This window comes from Coffea eugenioides, chromosome 1 (assembly GCF_003713205.1).
Source record: "Coffea eugenioides isolate CCC68of chromosome 1, Ceug_1.0, whole genome shotgun sequence".
NCBI lineage: Eukaryota > Viridiplantae > Streptophyta > Magnoliopsida > Gentianales > Rubiaceae > Coffea > Coffea eugenioides.
The window spans coordinates 42,464,309-42,484,590 of record NC_040035.1 but is presented as its reverse complement, the minus strand read 5'-3'; the positions used below and the strand labels follow the sequence as shown (position 1 = coordinate 42,484,590).

At 35.0% G+C, this 20,282-nt stretch overlaps 1 protein-coding gene across 1 annotated transcript; it reads right to left on the bottom strand.

Moving 5' to 3' along the window:
- Positions 1–9,047: 9,047 nt before the first annotated feature.
- On the bottom strand, positions 9,048–16,747 carry LOC113760044 (nucleobase-ascorbate transporter 12). The gene is made up of 10 exons (XM_027302621.1): positions 15,854–16,747; positions 15,196–15,293; positions 14,920–15,090; positions 13,981–14,081; positions 13,010–13,145; positions 12,815–12,865; positions 12,430–12,717; positions 11,014–11,248; positions 9,951–10,237; positions 9,048–9,817 (listed from the first exon to the last, which is right to left on the bottom strand). The coding sequence occupies exons 1-10, from the start codon at positions 16,416–16,418 to the stop codon at positions 9,596–9,598; spliced, it is 2,154 nt and encodes a 717-aa protein (XP_027158422.1). The 5' UTR covers positions 16,419–16,747; the 3' UTR covers positions 9,048–9,595.
- Positions 16,748–20,282: the final 3,535 nt, after the last annotated feature.

Here is a 20,282-nt window from a genome sequence, read left to right as displayed (position 1 = left end):
ATAAGTGAAAGAACTAGAATCCGAGACCTCTCATTTATACTCTATCCCCCGAAATCATCCAACTCATCCCCCATCCGTTCAACTAATATGCACTAATACAACAGACACTACAACAACAAAATTATACGCTCAGATAACAAGTTAATTTTATCTATTATATCATCAATTATATGATGTAATTGCTTTTGAAGCTTTTCGTAGTACTTTTGTGTGTTAGTAGTCACAGGTACGGACGAATGAGGAATTAGAACGATTATGAACTTAGATACTTACTTATGTTGTACATATGGGATTAATTTCACTTTTGCTTTTCTGAATTTGTAAATTATTCTCACTTTGCACTTTAAATTTTAATTTTGAATGCTTTGAAATCTTAATTTCTCAAATTTGTCTCATTTTAATCTAATCAGCAACAACAATAGCAAAACTGATAAAATAAAGGTTCGTACATACAACATCCTTTTTTTTTTTTGGCCTAACTGATAGGGATTGTGAGATGATGATAATATACTTCTACTACTACTGCCTAGTACAGTGGCTGGAGTATAAGTTGTGCGTACAGTTCTCTATTCGTTTAGAGCATCTCCAATGGATTATACCTTCAGGGGTATAATCCACATGCCACATCAGCATTTCACTATCCCACATCAGCATTTCACTATTTCCTCTTTTTATTACACTCTCATCCACAATAGATTACACTTAACAGAGTATAATAGCATGGGTCCGCATGCCACATCAATATTCCACTATCTCCTCTTTTATTATACTTTCTACCCTCTTTCATTTTAATAATGCACAACTCATAATAAAATTAAAATGGTAAACTTTAAAATTTTATTTCCAATTAACATAAATGACATGAAATTATAAGTAATATTACAAACAAACAATTAAAAACTCAAACAGTGATTAGAAAATTACATATAGTAACATAAATTAAAAATAGACTAAGAAACAATTATATTTGGCTTTTAGGATGGAGCACACGGGAATTTGGCTAAATTAGGTGACGGATACATGGGAATTTGATATGAAAAATGTGGTGGATTTTGAAATTTTGATGGATGATTGGAATTGGGTAAATTTGGGTAATATGGAATTGGAAATGGATAATTTGGCAAATTTGGATAATTTTGGAAAATTTGGTGGTTTTGATTTTGTGAAGCAGATGAATTTTCTATATTTGGACTATTTAACATATTTCTAAAACTACTAAGATTCTCATCCATAATGATAAAATACTGAAATAATGGAGTAGAAGATTGTGAGATGAAATAAAAAAATTACTTTGTATATTTATAGGAAGTAATTTAGCCGTTGTAAAATTATCATCTTGGCAAGTAATTGATCCGTTGCTGGTGCTGATCCCACAGATATGATACGTGTAATATCCATGACACGGCTCCCAGGCTCCAATGGGAGCCGTGTCATGGAACGATGTAATGGGGGGTATCATGGAGCGGTGTATGGCCCCCCATTACACCGCGCTGTGGATGCCCTTAGTTTTACTAACCTTGGCCTTGTTTGGTAGCCAAGTTTTTTGCTAAGTTTGTCTGCTATAAGTTTTTTTCAAAATTTTAGCTATAGTAACCTCAAAAAATTTCTCAAAATTTTTAAACTATACACTTCAAAATATTCAAAAAAAAAAAAAACACATTTCAAAAATTTTTTTAAAAACTTCTACAGTAAGTTACAGTAAAGTTTTAGACAAACATCCAAAAAACTCACTTGTCAAACGGGGCCCTTATTATTAATCAGATTTAAATGGGACAAATTTGAAAAATTACAGATGCAAAGTGTTCAAAATTAAAATTCATGATCTAAAGTGAAAATAAGGTACAAGTTCGGAAGTGAAAAATGGAATTAGCCTAAACAGTAGTAATAGTCGAAAATACGTATTATCCATGCTCTTCTTTTTTCTTTTTTCTTTTTTCTTTTTTGAGGAAAAATATCGTACATCAAACAAATGAAACAACCTATATAGTATGAAGTATGAAATACTACCATGAATAATGCTTCCACCTTCTCTACTTATAATAATATTTTTGGTCCCTCCATCTTGGTACAATTATCAAGTGGTTCCCCCCCAAGTTTGAAATTCATACAGGATGGCCGTCACTTGTCAACAACCATATGAAGGCTTCCGGTGTTGGCAGCTTCATTTTACTTGCGCGATGTCACCAATAATGGTAGGTGAAAGAAACTGCGACAAAACTTGCTGCCAACCACTGGCCCTGTTTTACAGATCAAATTCAATATGCCCACGTTCCAATATGAACACTGACTCATTTTTGTCGTGCCATGGTATTCTTTTTTCGTAGAAAGAATTACTCCACGTGCAGCTTCAGAAATGAGAAATGTCTTCGGCTTTTCATTTCAATTTGTCTTAATCTGAATTTCTGCAAAAGCGACGCCCTCAGACTTATTAGTTTGATTTTCTCCTATGTATAAATGTTACAGGAAATCTTCATGTATCATACTTTTACTTTTTTTTAAGTGCTAATCATGTCTTCACACATCACCAACTCGATCATGTCTTCAACTAACATCGTTTGACTCTATTGGCACAAAACAGATTAAACTTTAAAAACAAAAAGAATTGATGAAAGTGAAAGATGACAAGTAATTTTTTCATCTTCTTGTTTCTTTTTTATTATTTGGGTTGTCAGCAATGATTATTAATTAAACCCTGTGTACAAGTGGAACATGCTTTACGTAGCCAGCTGCGAGGACACGCATACATAAAATTGGAGTAATAAAAGATACTGGTGGTGAATTGACCAGCTTACCTGCAAATTGACGAGTCATTGGGAAGATTGGTAAACAAGTTTTACCCTCTTTACATCAGCTGCATACTATATTGAAGCCTTAGGAAATGGGTGATTTAGTGCCTTGAAGCAACATTTGGTTTCGTAATTTCAAGCCTTTGGTGTCTTCTTTGACACGAAGTTGGTCAAATTTGATATTTCAAGGGTAAGACATGTAGCTCTCTCTTCGAATACGTCAACTAGAGTTTCGGTCGGTGCAGGAAAATTTTACACCTAATCCAAAATTGCTAAACTAATATATATATATACACACACACACCAGAAATCTTATTAATTACAGACACCAAAAGTTACACTATATATATATAGAGTAAATCTTATAGACACTGACTACTAGGATTGTTTGGACAACAATTTATTTGATCAAATATATTTGCTTACATCATCATTACAATTTTCAATATACCTTTTTACCTTCCCAATTACCTTTTTATCTCACATACATCACATCACAAAAAGTGCTACAGTAAAAATATCTCAAATAATTTATAATCCAAACAGAGCCAGCCGTTTAATTCATGATATGTATGCAAAAGTTATATTTCAAATTTAAATTTTACATAGTTGTCAGTGTATACACTATTCAATGCTGATAGTGTATACATCGTCAGTGTTGAAAAAATTAATCTATATATAAGCCTCTATTGCTACAAGAGAGCTACAAGAAAGCCATGCTTGAATAAGCACAAAAGTTCTCCCTTAACCAAAATCCTTTTCCTTGTTTAAGAAGCATAAAGTAATCCCCTCCTCTTCCCCCTCTCTCCCTCTTTACCCCAACCCCAACAACAACAAATGCAACATGGTAAACACATATAAAAGAAAAGAAAAAACTCTGGTTAAGAAAAATCCTGGTAAAGGTAGGTAATCACGGTTTAATATTATCAAGTGACAAGTGCAATGTATGAGGACTAGGTTTAACAACTTTAATCTCATAAAACGAAGATTTAGACCCTTTTTAAGTGCATCACTATGGGAATAAAAGGTCTTAGCAGTTGCAAGTTGCATGGGCTCCCAACCATATAAAGATTAGTGGGCAAGAAATCACAGGTTAACCACTTGCTAATCTATGCAAACGTCCACTCATACTCCATAGTTATGATTATGGTGTGTCCTATTTCAAAGAGGTTGGTAAAATGCTTCATTGATGACGCCACATGACCATCATGATCAGAATTATATTGGAGGTTATTATCACTTTAGTGATTACTCCCATAGGTAATTCAACTCAACATATTAACAAATTTTGGATAAAATACTCTTTTATTACTACATTGTTATTGTCACTTTATTCCTTTAACTTATAATGAATTAACAAACTTGGTTAAATTTGGCCATTAGTTTTGGAAGTAAAGTGATTAAAAAGTAATGTCAAGGGGAAAATTGATACTATTATCAAATGTTAAGGGGATAAAATGATAATAATTCTTATATTGGGTTCAAATTAAAATTTTATACTCAAGAAATTAATATTGCCAGACATATAAATTGTGATCAATTAGGTGTAGAGGCTGAGATTTTGGGTTTATCTTTGGTGCTTTAGTTTGTTTCATTTCTTACTGATACTTTATTAGTTGCTTCACATTGGCTGGCTGACTGCATTAAACTAGTACAAGCTTTAGTGATTAAAATCTTCACACAATTCTCCCATACCTCTAAGTGGAATTCTTGTCAACATTGTCCTTGCAATATGTCAACCAAATAACTTCACTAAGAAGTTGAAATTCTTAAAAAAAAAACAAAGTAGTATTCTATATAATATATGTTACCGATTGATCATTGACTTGTTCTGGTACAAGAGGGAATTTGCAGTCCCTTAACACATGGGCATGGTAATATTTCGGGGTTGAAGGGTCTTGGTAATATTTCGGGATTGGCAATTTCGTTCAAACAAGAAACTATTTGTTACACAAAGACTTGAAAACCTTCAACGAACAAATTTTTTTGCGCATGTTTTGGAAGGAAAATTCAAAGGATTCCATTTTGCTTGAATTTGTCATTTTCTTGTTTGGGTTTGTCAAGTTATTGAATGAAGAAGTAGCGGGAATTTATGCACGACACTTTTGAGGACTCGTAATCGATGTAGAGTTTTTGGTATGAGTTGAGAAAAGAAGAATGAGTTTGGCAATGTTGAAAGAGGAGGTTCTTGGTTTTTCAGCTTGAAGAAGTTGAGTGGCATCCGGAAAAGAAAGAAACATGTAAATTCATAAATATCTGTCAATGGTGCAAGTTTAAAGCAAGCCCCCCTCCCACCCCACGCCAGCCCACCACAACACAAAGCAAAAAACACCAATCATAACCGACTTCTTCAAAACAGGGCGCCACACCCGTCAAATCTAGTCGATGAATCTTTGGATTTTGAGAGTAAATAATGGCATCCTAACAATCAATTGACCACAGAAATATCCCCCAAAAAAAAAAAGAAAAAAAAGAGTGACATATAAAAGAAAATGCATTTGGAAACCAATAAGAAAAGCTTTGAATCATGAGTTCTCATAGATTCCCTTGCTTGAGGCGGCCCATAAGTTACTTTAAAATCGACAAACATTGGGTCGGGCAAGATTGCAGATTTCATAGTTCTTGGAACCCAGTATCTGGTGCAGGCCAACTTCGCATTTGGATTTCAAAGGCGCTCCCAATCCCATTCAAGGAAATAGGGAAACTAAACTTATTATTGTACGAATAACTCTTATATATATATGTACTATCGGTATATACAATATCACGATAAATTTAAATTATGTATCATGCATCTAATGGTGAAACTATATACACTATCAGTATATAAAAGATTAATTCTTATATATTGAAAAAGGATTAAGGTGGCGTTTGGTTCACATGTTGGAATCGGATTCAGAATCATTCATTCTGGAGTTGGAATGGAATCAATCATTACAATACATTTGTTTGGTTCAGTGCCACGAATGTATATCATTACTATAGTTAATGTTTGGTTCGTTGGCTCTTTGTAAATGAGATATAAGAAATTTTCACTAATTAAATATATTAGTATAAATGTATTAGTAAATTTAGTATACCTAATTAATAATTTCTATTAGTAAACATGTATAATTATTAGTGTAATTGATAATATCAATTATATTACATAGATTAATATATATTATAAAGATAACTAATAATATCATTGTTATAAGTATGTAACTAATTAAATTAAATATTATATATATAATTAAATATAATTATACAAATGTTATTATATAAATATATAATTATAATTATATAATATATACAAATATTAATTATACTAGTATTTTATATAAATATAACGTGTATTACATATTAAATATAGTTATTATTACATATTATTATATTTAAAATAATAAATATAAATATAAATATATAATTTATTAATATTATACGTGTATATATTATAATTATATGCACATATAATATACATTTATAAATATACATATATATTATAAATATATTATTATATAATATTAATAAATTTATAATATATATTATATAAATATAATTATATTTAAATAAATAATTATAATAAATATTTATATATTATACTAATATTATAATAAAATATTATATATAATTGTAAAGAATGAAAAAAAAGGGACTAAAATGAAACAAATGTAAAAGATTTGGGGCCCTAAAAAGCTTGTAGTTCTCTTGGCAAAAGAAAACGTCCAAGCTGAGAAAGGAAAAAAGGGGGGACTGCAGGCTTTTATATAGGGTGACGGTGAGGGATCTGATGGGTAGAAAATGTGATGATGATTTGAGAAGACTTGGAGAGGGGAAATGGGAGAGGAGAATATGGTACATGGATGGGTTCGGTCAATCTCATACCTACCGCCTCTCTTCACTTTTTTACTTTTCTTCTTTTTTTTTTTCCTTCCTTATAAATTATCTATACATACATATGCTATACAAGTATAGTATTTGGTGTATGGGTACATTAGGTGTGCATGTGGGTGTATAAAGTGGGACAATTCATGTATTCATATGACTAGAGGTGTCATAAATTGACACCTAAATCTTTTGCTTGATACATTGATTTGAGATTGATTTGAAAAGTTTTTTTTTTGGTTGGGGGGGGGGGGTTGGCAAACCTTTTGATAGCTGATTCGCGGAATTTATTTTTACGGTGAAGAGGGAAGATTCATGCCACTGTCATTTGTAACACGATTTTAGATTTACACATTTATTACTAATAGCGAGTGCGTTTAGATAGTAGATTATTTGAATAATTTTTTTTTAAAAATATTATAATATTTTTTTAATATGATATATATGAAATAAGAAGGTGTGATTAACAGATACAAGTAAATAAATTTTTACTAATAAATCACTAACCCAACAAGACTAATTACCAGCGGCATTTGTCAATTTGGAAATGGGATTCTTGCTGGCAAATGGCAACATCAAATTTGTTGGTTTCTTTAATCTGAGTAAAATGAGCCCTCTGTTTGCCTTTTAGTCTTTCAAGTCTAACCTTCATATTCCAAATTCTAGTGAATGCAAAACTTTTACTATATATATATAGTACGTTCTTTCATTTAAACTCCAGCAATTTAACAAATTCCGACAAAGCATTCGAGTAGAAGAAAAAGTGTACGCGTATTTGTTCATGTACACACCACACAAGTTAATACTCATAGTTAGTGGCCTAATAGTTACTCGTGTTCAATGCTGGCCTAAAAGCAGGGGTTGCTGGCCAATGGCTGCTCCCATGCCTCGACGAGCAGAAAAAGCCTCCAATTCGTCCTTTGTCCTCTGCAATTACAGCATAAAACTTCACGGCCACCGACCCTCTCCTCAGTCCTGACTCACTCCCTCATGAGTCCGGCAGACTAAAATCCAAACCTATGACAAGTGACAACTGGAGGGGGGCGGGGCATCGCGTGATAGTGAAATGAAAGCACTGGGGCCATATGTCATATGAAACCCCCAGAAAAATTGAAGGCACGTATAAGGAGTTATAACTGCACGTTTTTATCAGCTAAATTGATAAGCAGTGGTTTTGTTACCTTCTTGTATCTGTGCTGCCCTCCATCTGTCATATTGGGTGATTGAACTTAATGCTTTTCATTATACTGTGCGTTTGAATTTTTCTTTTGGGGGTGCTTAATTCTACCACAAAAAAAGAAAAGAAAGGAAAATTTTTTTCCCATGAGACAAGTAATTGTGATCAGATGTCCACGAGACAAGTTAGAATAGCTAGCATAGATCTTTCTATGCTATTTCCTAGCAAATGCAGAACCCACAAAATATATATATGGAGGAAGATTCCATGCTAACTTACTCTGCAAATGTGCAGAAAGCTGACCGACATTCAGCCAGTTTTACCCTTTTCCATTAGGCGGCATTGTTTGGACAGAGTAATCAATCGAAAAAATTACTGAACACTTTTTGTGATACGACATACATGAAATATATTTGGACAGATATGATGTAGAGTTTTTGGACGAGAAAAGAAGAATGAGTTTGACAATGTTGAAAGAAGAGGTTCGTGGTTTTTCAGCTTAGAGAGTTTGAGTGGCATCCGTAAAAGAAAGAAGCATGTAAATTCATAAATATCTGTCAATGGTGCAAGTTTAAAGCAAGCCCCCCTCCCACCCCACCCCACCACAACACAAAGCAAAAAACATCAATCATAACCGACTTCTTCAAAACAGGGTGCCACACCCGTCAAATCTAGTCGAGGAATATTTGGATTTTGAGCTTAAATAATGGCATCCTAACAATCAATTGACCACAGAAATATCCCCAAAACAAGAAAAAGAAAAAAAAAAGAGTGACATATAACAAAAGAAAATGCATTTGGAAACCAATAAGACAAACTTTGAATCATGATAGATTCCCTTGCTTGAGGCGGCCCATAAGTTACTTTAAAATCCACAAACATTGGGTCGGGCAGGATTGCAGTTTTCATAGTTCTTGGACCCTAGTATCTGGTGTAGGCCAACTTCGCATTTGGATTTCAAAGACGCTCCCAATCCCGTTCAAGGAATAGGGAAAATAAATTTATTATTATATGAATAAATCTTTTATACACTGATAATATATACACTATCACCATGCATTTAATAGTGAAACATAGGGAAAATAAATTTATTATTATATAAATAAATCTTATATACACTGATAATATATATACTATTACCATGCATTTAATAGTGAAAATACATACACTATCAGTGTATAAAAAGATGATGAATAAAAGCAATCATCGAAGAAAGAGTGTGTAGCGAAAACACCTCTATACGTATATATACCCTTAGTCTTTACAACAAGTTTCTCATCAATATACGAAATAAAAACACAAAAGAAATTACACAGCCGCTTCAAGAAGCACTGCAGCTTATAAATTTTGAATTTCTCAAAAAAATAAAAAAGAATTAATTCAGCCCCCCGCTAAGCCAAAAAAGATTACATGCAAACTTTTTTATATAATGGCTGAAGAAGTAAATTCTCATTGCTAGCTACTGTGCAAATGGAGAAGTCCATCCAAAGACCTTACCTCAAAATTACATACAGGGCTTTTACAACTTTAAATTACAACACAGATTCCTTCTGATCCTCCAATGTACACAAAATTAACTCTCTATCAGGCCACTAGTCCCAGAAAGCCCCATTTGCGCGTCGCTGCAAACTAAAAACTCTTCAATAGATCGCCATGCAAATTCGAGGAGCTTATATCAGAACATCAACCACACTCTCCAGAAATGGTGGCTACCAATGTGTGACAAAACTTGTAGCAAGGAGAGTAACATAGCATCATCCTCCTCCTCCTACAGTCCAACCCACTTTACCCATCTGAAAACTCTCCCAACTCTAAATGGTAACTCGTAGTCTTTAGCTACAGCAGGTTCTCTTCTTGCAGTCTCAGCTTCGGACCACACATACACTCCACGTTCCTGCCGACTTCCAGGTACAGTATTGTCCAGAATTACAGCTACTAAGAATGCGATCACCATGGGAAGTGAAAGCAGCGTGTTCACAAAGTAGTTTAACTGCAACATTCGAGTATAAAAAGCCTTCAAAACAAAATATTAAATGATGGAAAGCCGAAAAACTGTAATATTAGAAAAAAGGAATATGTATTTGGGGTATATCAGGTAAAATTGCTAATAGCTACATGCATACCCCTCCATATCTGGTGCGGATAGGACCATGAGAAGCCACGGCGTAGGGTTGAAGGTAACTTGGAACTGGTAAGTTGGTATTCGGAGAAATACCATACTGTTGGAAGTAAGCTGGCACTGAAAGGGAGAAAAACAATGACAAGCCCACTATGATTATGTTCCTTGAGCTTCCTGCCTCACTGTATCGTAAATTTGACAAGCCTAATGCAGTAAGCATTGCCCACATGAAGCACAAGAGAGCTGCAACCATGACTTCAGGAATTGATGCAATAAACCCACCTACTTTACCTGTCAACATAGCAAAGAGGATTTACGGTTATAACTTGGGTGAGACTCGAATCAATTTGAGGATCTCCTTTGAGTAAAGAGGACATAGGCAGACGTAGCTAGTTCGCAAGGTAAAAATTGGAGTCAACTAGCATACTGACAATGCATATACGCACACACACACGCATACCTATATGTATGTATGAATGTATGTATGTATGTATGTGTATGTAGCATAAAGTATCCTGCTAATATCAGTGGGAAAAGCATTAAATTTTGACTGCTTGGAGGAGCAAAGGAAGTTTGGTCTTGACTACCATGTCTTAAAACTCCCACATAAACAACATTCTAGGGATCGGTCATCAGACAATAACACACAGAATCCATCAGAATTATAATCCAGTATAGGCATTAAAAGTTACAGATAAAATGATTGACCAAATTGCCACAATTAACGAATGGAAGCGTCCCAAAGTTTATCTGATTGCAATGATGCTTTTCAGTGATTATTGGGGCCACTCAGAGGCCTTTCTCCCAACACACATGATACATTACTTTTAGTACTGACAATCAAACAACCTTTGACATCTTAAGCATTATGAGATTCACTTAAACTTCCAAACAGTGCCCACAACCACCAGATATAATCCAAGCAGTAACCTCGCATCAGCTGAGTCCTATCTTCTAAAACACCTTGAACTAATGTTCTAAACATAGTTGTCCATGGTGGCAATACATTCCCACCATTATTGCCATGCTCTTGCACATATATTAAGCAAAAGTGCGAAAACACATACCTATGAGGGAAAGGACAATTAAAACACCTGCACCCAACTGAACTGCTCTTCGACTGCCCATCTTTGTGACAGCAATTGTGTGCACATTTTCAGTCAAGGTGGTTGAGCCAGTCCCAGTTCCCCATAGACCAGCCAATAGACTAGTTAGGCCTTCAAGACCAATTCCTCGACTTAAAACACCAGGTGTTGGAGGTCGGGATGCCACCAACAAGGATGATGCATGATATGACCCAACCTAAAAACATAAATGTGCTATTGGAAATCAAATTGAGTCCAAGACTCGAACATCATAAAATCAAGTTCTATTCAGCATAGCGCAACAAGGACAATAAAATTTGTTGCCTATTCACCAGCTTAAGAAAGTTCTATCTCATCAGGGTAACAAACTTGAGTTACTTAGCTTATATAGACTAGAAAATCCAATCAAAAGCCTCACAAGACTCAAGTCGGGGGAAAAAAATCAATGTAAACTCACAAGTAACCAAATTTTCATAAAAGATGTATGAATTTCAATCGTAATTTTCTTTTACCAAGCCAATTTTGAAGATTCCCTTCATCTATTTTAATATTATTTTCTATTGCCATCAATAACAGCTCTTTCAATATTCTAGCATCATGCTTAAAAAGGAAATACACAAATTACTTTAAAAAAATGTTGCCCAGTAAATTGGTTCTGTATTGCTCAATTAAGTCAAAATCAGCCAATACTTGTGATAGTCAAAGAATCGGGTTTAGCATGCAGAATGGAAGATTTTCACATCTTAAGGCCAGCAACTCCAGAACCAAAGCCACGATTTTAGAACAGATGTTGGAATTCCAGATATTGAACGTCATTGTTTGCAGTTACAAAATCAGACACATCCCAGATATTGTCTAAATTAACAACAGAGATAGGACACCAAAAACTAATTCATCAATTCCCATCACTTAACAGAATTACTACCATTTGCAAAAAATTAAGGCCGTGTCTTCTATTGAACTTCAAATCTTCCTGGTCGGTAATGTTTGCAATTACAATTACTGGATGAACATATACATCCAATGCACATAACCATCCTTTCATTTACAAGGCCTTAGCAATATAATAGGATTTTAGCACAAGGCACTAATGCTCCAAAGCCACACACATAGCTTTAGTACCAATAGAACATTATCCACCCCCACCACCACCCCCCCCCCCAAAAAAAAAAGAAAAAGAATAGAGGCTGTCTTGAAAATCAAGGAAAGTTGACAGGACCAAGAAATCTAAAACTTAACCCGTGTTAAACTGTGCAACGTATATCTGTAAGATTGTGTATTTACGTTAGCAGCAAAATTTAAACGACAGACTAAGAATGTCCATAGAAACATAATCCAGAAAGAAACAAGGGTAAAATATACATGAAAATAAGATAGCAGGAAACAGGGAAGACCCACCGAATCCACTGATGTGATAATGGACACCACACACATCACAAAAGCCATTTTCCAGTGAAACACAGGTGTACCCCACTGCAATGGGTAAGGAAATCTAAACCATGGAGAAGAATTTAGTGCATGAGATGTATCAACTCGACAGTGCTTCACTCTAGAAATATGCTTTCTGCAGTGGTCTGATATTATGTTCGAGGCTGGTATATTCGCATCACAACCTTTGTAGCTATATACTCCAGCTTCAGTCAGAAGGAAAGCCAAGGCCCATGTAATTGCCAGGCCCAAAGGTACCTGTATGCATATATAGGTTAAATGTGCAAAAGACTAGACAAAGTACATAAATGACAGCAAAAGTCCAACAAAGAAAAAAATTAAAGCTTCCACTTACTGCATATATTAGAAATATTCGATGACCCAAAACAGATATTTTACGAAGGTACTGCAGCACAAGAGAGAGACAATGAAATTGACAAAGTGAGACAGGATAAAGGAACCAAGAGGTAACAGCAACAAGATAAAGTTGTAATATAATGTAAAATGGATAAGAGAGGAAAAAAAATCAATTGGTGGCAGACAAACTTACAAGAGAAAAAATAACAACTAGCAATATCTGCACAGCACCAATCTCAAGACAAGTACCAACTCGTGGGAAACCATAACTGTAGAACGAAAGTCCAACGGCAGCAATGGTAGGGGCGACAACCACTGGATTAATGAATCTGAAGAAGGTCAAATGTGGATAAGCATGTTAATCAAGTCCAGAAGAATATAGGTACTACTTGGGTAAACTTAGCTTTATACATGTATGTGATTAGCTTTATACATGTTGCAGACTCTAAATGTCCAGAATTTCGTTTTTGTAGAATACAAGAAGTTTTGGTCACAATGCAGTGGAATCTTCCTATATCAACCCTTTAACATCTGTCCACATCCGGTAAGAAGGTTCAACTTCCAATACATAGCTGAAGCAGAACCATCTTAACCAAGCTTAACATCCCTAAAGACAGGCATAACATTGTTGTGATAATTATCAAACCTGTAGTGTTTAATGTAACTAATTAAAAAAAAAACAAAAAAAAAATCTATGTAGGTATGTGCTTGTAGGAATATGACAGTTTATATGTTGTAACGTGCAGAGCAATATATCTGTGTCTAGTAATCTGGGAATCTGAAGCTTATGTTCTTAAACAACTATAGGACCCCTTGGCATTTTATTTCCCCTTCTAATAAGAAACAAATCCTTGGATATGGCAAAAGTAACAAAAAAAAAACATTGGAATTGTTATTTCTATATGTGCAAGAAGTTTATTTCATACAGCACATTGGAAATTCAACCCTTTTGGAGTTGAAAACATAAGCAAAAGAGTCAACAGCATCCTTAGTATAGCCAATTACACATGCCAACTACTAACATCTAGCATTGTTAAGGCATCAGAAGCACAGCAATAGGACATTTAACAACTGCACTCCTGATGAATCAAGCTTTTCTCAACTCATCGAAACAATGATCAATAGGAAATTCTTTCCTGATAAGATGCAGTAATAATATCCTACCTCAATAATAATGACATCAGACCACTATATCCCAGGATGGTTTGGAAAGCTGAACCAATGATTATAGCCCCCTGTAGTTCTTTCATAATATGCTTGAAATTCTGAAGCATAAGAATTATAACTCAATAAGAAATGTTATTAATTACCAAAGACAAAACATACAATTTCATGATACATTTTCATTGAAGGCCTGACTGGTCTATCAGGAAGAGGATTGAAGAGAAAATTAACTTTCAGTTGGAAAAACAATAAGAAAGCATTTCCCTATTCCATCCTCCTACAACGTACCAACATACTACAAAATCCAAACTGCTAGTGGGTTCATCTGCTCAACAGCTCATTACACTGTTCATGACTGATGCAAGTAGCAGCATAATTCAACTGGAGATCAGTAAAAGCAAGCTAGACTATTATCAACATGCAGGCACAACATTCAAGCTCCCCAGCTGATTCTTAGCAATCAAGTGCAATATTATTTCAAAGATAATCTTGTATGCACTATCAGCATATAAATATTTTTAATGAAGGGGGCCTAGGTCTTCATCCCATGTGCATTAAGATCTAATTTGAATTTAAGAAGTGCTTTTCTTCAGCATCTAAACCTACAAGTGTGAAGATTAATTTAATCTGACAGTTTACAGAAGATCAATCATTATTTTAATTAGCCTTTGACAAGCCAGTCCACAGCTTTAGGGCCTATTCTCCTGAACTAGCAGAAATACTGTCATCGATCTACCTAACATGAGGCACCAGCTTTATCTCTGTTATTTGGGAACAACACTCTAGTTTTTTTTTCAGGAAATCAATGTCTATGCGTATCAAAATCTAACCGAAGAACAAGAACTAGGGCTGAAATTTTTTTTTATGGTTTAATAAGGAAAAAAAATTTATGTACAAGCAGGTGTACTTTATAAGTCTAATAGAGAAGTTGAGATATACATTCCCATTCAGCCGCAAAAACTCAGGGGAGTTTATTATTGCTAGAGCTGGAGCAAGATAAACAAAAGATGGACCCTGTATTAGGGGCAGCCTTGATCCAAAGGCTGTATGTAGAAGTGTCGTCAGCCCTGAAATGAAAAGCACAGTGGAAACCACGTTTGCCGTATCCTCCTGCACCAGTTACTTCATTAAGTTCAACATCATGTGATGAACATAAAGCCAAAAAAAAGGCAGAATCTTTCCTAGATATCAAATAAAAAAATTACAAGTGCTCACATAGTTGCCGCCCATTGCTGGAACTATAACCAGAGGAATTAGTATCAGTGACCCCAACATTGAAAGATAGTGTTGAAATCCATATAGCCCGATAGGAACTGAAAGATACCAGATTCATACAATACTCAGCATTTTAGACTACAATCTCCAAGTACATATTCTTTTCAAAACTATATTGATAAGATCATCTTTTTCCACGCTTTAGCAATTCAAATTCGCAATAGTTTTATCAGTGAAGCTTACTGTTTCATAGAATAACAACGATCAGCAGTGATAGCATTGACGTATTTTAAGGAAAAAATGAACAAAAATAAAAACTTTTCTGAACTACTATTACAAAATAAGCTAGCTATTGGAAAGCCAAAATTGGCTACAGTCAACAGACACTCACAGAGAGACAAGCATAAAAACCCACTTACATATGTCTAAGTACAACAAAACCCTCACTAAAAAGTGCCAGGTTTCTACTTTTAAAATTAACAACTACACCAAATTCTCGCCATATTTAGAACAGACAGCTAAAACCCCTTTCACCTAAAACCCATTTCACTAACACAATAATAAAATATTAAATATTCAGCCAAACACCACATATCTGGATTATAATTTAAACAACTAGTAGTTACTATCCAACACTACTCGTCTATCAAAAGCTCACCAAGACCAGGTGAATCTCTAAGCTCATACTTCATATGTGATTGCTTTGAAATAAACCCATCATCTTCCACCACAGTCTGCGGCAACATATCCACCACCTCTTCATTCCGAGTGGCCCTCCGACTCCCCGCCCCCGTCCCCTGCGCCGTCTCCCCCCCACTCGCAGCCTGCCCATTGGGCCTCGAACCCTTGCCCGCCCCCGCCCCCGCACCCGCACCACCACCACCACCTCCATCAGAATCCCTCCTTTTCCTCACCACCTTATCCTTATCCTTCTGCTGACCGGGCTTTTCCGGCACAGGAGACAGCTCCCCATTTGACGTTGGAGTGGGCCGAACTCGGCCCGCTTCGAGATCGAGATTGGGTTCGGGCTCTTTAGGCTTCGGCTGCGGCTGAACTGAAATCGGACCGGAATCCGTGGCATTAGTCTCCCCCGAAAATTTAGGACGAAAACCGGTCCTTTTCGCCCAAGAGGAAGGTGGCATTGCGGGACCGGATTCTGGTGCAGCAGCGCCCGGCGGCCATGGACCGGGCCTGGGTCGCTTACTCGGGTCGGAGCTCGCCATTGGGTCCTCCAAACTTTCTAAACCACCATCTTCTATAAAAAATCAATAATTTAACCGGAATGCGGCTGCAAAATTTAGCAATCACAGAATAGCAGATCTGGTAAGAAATACGGGTTAGGGTTTTAAAGACAGAGATCTAAGCCACCAACAAGGTGAAGTTCAATGAAGCGAGTGCGTGTTGTGCGAGAGAGAGAGAGAGGTGTGCGTCACTGCTGTGGGAAATGTGTCTGAGAGGAGACCTGAGAGAGAGGGAGAGGGAGAAGGAGAGAGTTTAGTGCGTGTTGTGCGTGTTTTTTAGGACTGAGTGAGGAACCAGTAATAGTAGTCGTAGTAGTAGTGAGTAGTGTGACTGATGTTGTAGTGAAAGAAGCGTAGCCGCGTTTGCTGGTGCAGGACACTAAAAGTTGGATGAGGTCAGCGCTTAAAAGTAATTAATTATGATAATAATCTTGAGGCCCGTTTTCCTAAGGAATTAAATTATTTTAATTAAGCATACATCAATCACTATGAGGAGGATTTGTTCCTTTTTTTCTTTTTAACGCAAGGATTTGTTTTTTCATCATTTGTGGTCCCTTTTTGATGACTTTTTGCTGTATTTGTTTCAAATAGCCGTTGATTTTGCAAGAAATTAGGGTAATTAGGAATCTTTTAAATATGGTATAATATGCATAAGTTAGGAATCTTTACCCATTGATTGATATATATATATATATGTGTATATTAGTTTTTGTTTTGGTTCAAGAAAGGATTTCAAACCTTACAAGACATTTAACTAATAGAGATGAAAATTGGATCAATATATAGATTATTTTTATATACAGTAGTGTATACATTTGCACATTGAGATTAAACGTACTTCTTTATTGTTAGTTTTTTTTTTAATCCATGTATGATGTACCATAACCTCTATTCACCAATTTGGTCAATAAATTTGAGGGAAATTTTTCCCAAAATGGATATTGAAAGTGATAAGCAAAATCCTCCAAGACTATATTTATACATGGAAACACTACGTTGTTTGGACTGTGATTTTCTACTGAAAAATTTTTATATTTTTCATGAATACATTATCTTTTTATCTCACATACATCAAATCACTATAGTATATTTTTCAACAAAAACTCTTAAAAATAACAATTCAAATAGGTAATCTTAAGATTTATGCAAACGGTAAAGAAATCGTTAGCCTATGCCTATGGAAAGTTTTGTTCAAATATCATTTGTTGAATTTTAGTGCCAAATTTTAAAATCTCAACAAGCAAATGTTCATCGTAGAAAAATGTAGGAAGAAGATAAGTAAAATTAAGCGGCAATGTTGGTCGTATGAAATGTAAATAATTATTTCCAGCGGCGGATCTAATGGGGCGCCCCAAGATTCCAAAAATTCTGTTCGTAGCCCTTCCAAATAATTTAGAATTTTACCCATATCCTAGTAAAAATTAAATTTTGTCCCCCCCACAAAATCCAATAAATCCTTGAACGCCCCCTTAAAAATGTAATATTAGAGTTTGTCCCCCTAAAATTTTTAAATATGCAAGGGTACTTTCTTAAATAAACATCTTTATCAATCTTGCCACCCCCAACCTTAACTGTGGTTTCGCTAGTGATTATTTTCAAAAATACGGTCCAAAACAAGCTCAATAAGACCGATAATTAAGAACTAACTGGGTATGTTTGGCTATTTTTTGGATGATCAAAATGGTTTGTTATCCAACTAAACACATCGTTGTCACGCAATGCCAATTTTTTGAAATTAATTCTCCATATGATCATGAAGTCTCCAATTTGTTCTTTTTTTCTTTTGGATCTTTTATTGCCAATGTTATGAAAACTACTTGCCTTGGGACTAAATGAATTTTCTTGCCTATACTTGTGAATCATCATCATCATCATCATATATGCTTCCCTATACCATTCATGTCATTCGAAAATCCCTCCCCTCCCAAAAAAAAAAAAAAAGAATGGATTTCTCTGACTGCATTAGAGGCATCCCAAGTTATTGTGGCCATGTGATTTGTAGAAAAGACAACATACATGGTGGCTGATTTATATTAGAGGCAACTGGCTAGATTACAACAACTACTACTATAATATAGTAATTTGCATTTGCTAGCTGGACAAATATGGAGATAATAATATATTGTGAGTGATTTGCTCTTTCTTTCTGTCTCAACAGAAGTGAGAAAGAAGACCCCATTTGTGAAAGTAACAGCCCTTTTTGGCTTGGACGATGAGCCAGCTACATACGCCCAAAAGATACCACAAATGCCCGTTGATGACTGAAAATGATGTTTGTGTAATTATATATGCAGAAAATGCCACTTCTATTAAGCAATCCCTACTCATTACCTCAGCCAAAAGATGGATACATAGCAACAAATGCATGCCCCATCCTTGGCCATCTTGGTTGTTGCTTACCTGGATTTTGATGTTGCCTTTAGAGCCTATCTATATACTTTAAAAAGAAAAATATATACCATCATAATAAAATGAAATAAAATAAAACTTATGAGCCATGACTCATGTGGGATACAGGGTTTTTTTTTTTAAAAAAAAAAAAAAATTGTGAGTCACTATTGTACGGTACAATAGATGGACCAACACAAAAGATGTAAAATTTAAAAATTTATATTATATACATTACATATGATAATGCATAAAAACACGACAAATTTTTAATACTTATCAAAGACTTTCTTCCACAATTATTAATTTCCATGCATACAAATCTCATATTGAACCGATCGAACCACTACTAAGGTTGTAAAGGCCCCTGACTTTAATTGATGTATATATGTTGGATTTTAAAAGGTACGCATGAATATTTATGTTGGATATATTAGGACTGAGGAATTGTATTTTTTTTTTTTTAAAAAAAAAGAATAAAAGTTGTAGTAGCTAATTGATTCCTGTAATCTTCATTTGTACCATTTTCCTAGGCAACATCTTTTTATTAAATTTAACCTATATTATAATTCCACTAGACAGCTTAGTTGCAACTTGCAAAATTGCCTTCACAGCTGGTTCTCAACCCTAGCTTGCAGACCTAATGGTCCTGTAACAGCAACTGGCCATCTCAATTGACAATACACCTCAGATTTTTTTTTCACATTGACCGCTACCATTAAGTTGATCAACTTTACTTTAAAAAAAAAAAGGTGCAACTATGCTGCACCTTTTTGCTTTTCTTTTTCTTAAAATTTTCTTGGGGGCTCTTTTACTAACAAGAAAAAAAAAATATACCCCATGCTTAACTCTTTCCTTTTATGAGTAAAAATTTACGTGCTTAAAGTTAAAAAAAGTACTAAAACTCACACGTACCAAGAGAAAATAAATATGAAAAGAAATGTTGGTATAGTTGTATAAATTGACGTGCATGCATGTAAAACAGATTCCTGGAATCATATATGGTAATCTTTGTTCGTAACAAAAATACAAATAATACCGGGACGGCAGGAGACGGTTTAGTGGCCTTCAAATCCCTATAAACTTCCCTCGATTATCCGCTCGATCACCCCGTATTCGCAGCTCAAAAGAAAAGAAAACCAGAAAACAACATGACGATAACCCGCTCGATCATGTCACATTCATCCTTATCATGTTTAGTCGAATGTCGTATAAAAATGGTCCTTTTCACTTGGTTAAGACAAAGAACACAAGGATGAAAACGAGAAGGGATCCATCAGTTGAAAAGCAAAGATGGAATACAAGAGTGGAGGTAGCTGGTAGAATCTTTCTCAAAACTTCTGCTGGTTTTGCCCTTTTTTGTCTCGCACTCGGCAAAATTTTGTAACATAGCACCAAGCTAGTAATTGTCTGATTAATGTATCTCAAGATATATAATTTGGTTTCAAGTGACCTTGC